At 35.2% G+C, this 3,861-nt stretch overlaps 1 protein-coding gene across 2 annotated transcripts in view; it reads left to right on the top strand.

Moving 5' to 3' along the window:
• Positions 1 to 3,861, top strand: part of LOC106876895 (17-beta-hydroxysteroid dehydrogenase 14) — a 33,640-nt gene that overhangs the window by 8,518 nt on the left and 21,261 nt on the right. For both annotated transcript variants that reach the window (XM_014925642.2, XM_014925643.2), the window contains exon 2: positions 875 to 913. In XM_014925642.2, coding sequence (XP_014781128.1) covers positions 875 to 913 — 39 coding nt within the window. The remainder of the gene's footprint in view (positions 1 to 874; positions 914 to 3,861) is intronic.

Genomic DNA, 3,861 nt, shown 5'->3' with positions numbered 1-3,861 from the left:
GGGTCTATCATGCTGCTTAAGATAACCTGGCATACACAACCCCTGAGCTTCCACAAAGTCTCCATCTACCACATTCACTCACAAAGGCATTGGTCAGCCTGGGACTATACTAGAATACATTTGCCCAAGATGCCATTTAGTGTGACTGAACTCAAAGCCACATAATTGTGAAGTGAACAACCACACATCACCTGTTCTACTTCACTTGAATTAGCCAACAGTTTCACAATCACATTTAATGAAATCATTACCATTAATCACAAGGGTTCTTTAGTTTTGTTTGGGTTTTCATCCTGGAAATATCTGTATATTCCCAGAAGGTTTGTATTCAGTTGAAACTTGGTCACGTTGAATGACAGGGAAGTGAAACAAAAGTAAACTAGAATACCTTTTATGTCAGGTATTTCAATTAAAAGAAAACTTTATGAGCATGGGAAACATTTACTTTAATGGTTAGCCTTTTCCTGTTAAACTAGTTACCCTGCACACGTAAGCAAAAGTAGGGTATTGTAGTTGCTCATCTTTGTCTGTGTGTTTACAAAATTACTGGAAAACAGCTGAACGGATTTTCCCCAAATTTGGCAGAAACACTCATTGGGTGAGTGGCTCAAACTCCTTATTTTGGTTTCATAGTCTTCAAAACTGGCAGATGGGTGAATCGAAATGCATTTTTTTTTTCCTGTGTTACGTATGCATAAATGATAAGCAGGAGAAATAACTCTTGATGTCTTTTTGTTAAAATATGAATTCGTCTACGAATATATTGAATTAAGTTTTATTTTATCCCTGTGTGCGAGTAGCATATGCATCGCCCCTCCAATGCCTTTTTTTATTTTCATATAACATTGTAACACTTTTTTTTTGTTTTTTGCAGTAAAGGAGGGTGCAAAAGTTGCCTTCTGTGACATCCTTGGTATGTAAAATGATTTATTATCCTGTCAAAATCTATTTTCTGCTGATTTAATTTCTCTCTCTATCTCTCTCTCTCTCTCTCTTACAAATGTGTGTATAAACAAACCAAACACAAACACATTATATAACAAAGCAAATACAAATAAAAACAAAAACTCAAGGGACATTCACAGTAAATATTAGATTGATGCTCAAAGAAGGAAAAATTAATAGGATAAAAGTACATTTTGGACATAGTCCATTGCTGGATACTAGTGGAAAGTCATAGAGGAACAAGAGAGAGGAAATAACTTGCAAAGACCATGCATGGCTTAGGTTCACAGTATATGTATACATGTGTATGATTTTGTTTCTTCATGTATATGTTTCTGTGTGTAAATATGTACAAAGTCTATTTGCATAGTAAAACTAAACATTGCCAAATTATTCCATTGGTCAGGAGAAGACAACTGTTAACTACACTTACATAATTCGCTGCTCAAAATACTAATACTACATGAAAAAGAAATCTTGAGTACTACTCCCACACAGTGACTGGAGTAATAATGTCTAGTAGTTTAATAAATGGTTATTAGTTTCTGTAGCTGAGTGCTAAATGATTGGCTGTTGTAAGAATAACCAAAATAGACATGATTTATTTATCATTTCTATAACATTGTCACATGACAAATATTTAGTCTTTTCATTCACTTGTACTACATTGATGTTAATCTCTTGTATTAATTCCTTTCAAAACTTTAACCAATGCTTTATATATACATGTATGTATATATATATGCTTATACACACACACACGCGCACGCGCACGCGCACACGCACACACACATATATATAATGTGCATGCTGATGTGTGTTTGTATGAGTGATTTTGTATTTTCCCTCATCTTGACATGTGCTTGCTGTCTGTAAACAGAAGCATCACATTTATACTGGCTGTGTTGTTTGATTACAGTCCACCACAAAAGCATATGCAGGTTTCACAACATGTTGCACAATGTTTATAAACAAAAAAACACTTTCAAATGGTGTTGTTTGTTTCCAGCACTCCTTGTAACTATGCTGGGCCTGTTTGTTGTTGAATAGACCAGAGGATTATTGACTTGCTTGGGAACAGGTGAGGCTTGGCATCAGAAAGGGTTATAGAAAACTGCTTCAACACACTCTTGTCTTCTCCATGCAAGCAAAGTTAAGTAGATATTAAAGTGAAGCAGAGAATGCTTTGTATAGTTAAAACAAAATGTTTTTGCTTAATGATTTAAACTGAAAGGTGAATAGCCTGTTTTAAGATCATAAGCTTATTAACAGCATATGTCAAATTTTACAATCAATAAAGGAAGACCAAATAACAATCTGTATTGGTGTTGGTTCTGAGTCTAAATTATATAGGTGTTCCAGCAATAATACAGACTGGTAGATGCAGTTGTAGTAGCAACCAATAAAGTAAATAATTATTATTTAAAGTAGTGTATAGGCCAAGCATATGTGGTTGTGAAAGTAATAAATTTACTTCGAAACAAAGAGGTTCTAAGTTCATTTCCATTGTGCAATGCTGCTTTTTGTGAGTGTTAAACAAAACCCCATCAGATGTACATCAGGATGAATAAAATCAATATATTGTTCTTCAAATATCTTGTATTTAGTTCTAAGTTATGCCTTATCTTTCAGTAAATTAACTAAAGCCACAGCTTTCAAATGGCCACAATTCAGTGAGTGAACACAGTAAAAATTAACTGCCATATCTGCTCAGTATTTGTGACACTGAGTTTCCCCACATGCTTTCCAGATTATGTCATTCAGTATTAGGTGGTATCCTGCTACTGCATTGTTTCAGTACTCAAGTTACTGAACTTCAAATAGTTCACTTGAACAGGCAATAGGAAGCCACTTCAAAGCTGGATTCCTTCATGAATGCCAGATATTCTGTGGCACTTATGATACCACAAGGTTATGAAATCAACCTCCACTATTCTTTTGAGATGTCAAGAAATCACAACAGCCCTGTGGCAATAGTCATTGCTCTTTTAACATATGGAATCATTCCTAATTACTAACATGGTCCACTTCCTCAATCAATGTATAATAAGAATAAGAAGGAATATCTTATTAATCAGTGGAATGCTATCTCCCTATATAGTTTCCTGTTTCTCTTTCTCATTCCAAGATCAAATCACATCAAAACCTTTCATGTATAAAGTTGTAGTCACGGTGTAGAAGTGCATATAACCTCACCCTTGTTCTCTGATAAGATTTTCATTTTAATCCTTATTATAGAGGATGATTGACTTTCCATCCTTTCCTACCTACCCCCAACCCACCCTGCTTCCCTTTTACCAATCTGCTACTAGAATTCTAAATGACATCTTTGTAATTAGTGACTAGCCGTGAGTGAAGAACACATGAGAACAGAACTATTAGTGCCCCTTGCCAATAGTCAAACAGATATTTCAGAATATTGAAGCAAATCTTTCAGCTCGTAAAATGTAAATGTGAATTGTTGCAGCCAATGAAGATGATGGCGCTTACATTCGTCCATGGCTAAACGAAATCTGTTTGGTAAATTGCCTGTAGATGTAAGTATTATTGTAACACAACTTCATGTAAACGGTTAAAAGAACTCTTTGCCAGAAACAATTGACTTTCTTCCAGCGACTAAGTAATTAACTCGCTTCTCTTAAGACTTGAGGATGTGCCAGATGCCATAATATATTATCATTCGCCAAAACAGCAGTGTGGCACAGCCAGGACATCAGTGTAAGAGGAGGACAGGGAAGAGATCTTCTTGGACAAAGCATACCTAAGGAAGTTCCGACCCAAATTGCATTTGATAGCCCCTGAATAATTATTATCTACTACAGATTTCTCATCTATAATTTTTTCCCCTCACTCAAGATAATGGCCAGTTTTATTCATTGATAAAATGTTTAGCAAGTGAATATAGCAGCACTGTTT

Source organism: Octopus bimaculoides, chromosome 6, assembly GCF_001194135.2.
Source record: "Octopus bimaculoides isolate UCB-OBI-ISO-001 chromosome 6, ASM119413v2, whole genome shotgun sequence".
Taxonomy (NCBI): domain Eukaryota; kingdom Metazoa; phylum Mollusca; class Cephalopoda; order Octopoda; family Octopodidae; genus Octopus; species Octopus bimaculoides.
Note: the sequence above shows the minus strand (reverse complement) of the source record. Positions and strands in the feature narration are given on the sequence as shown.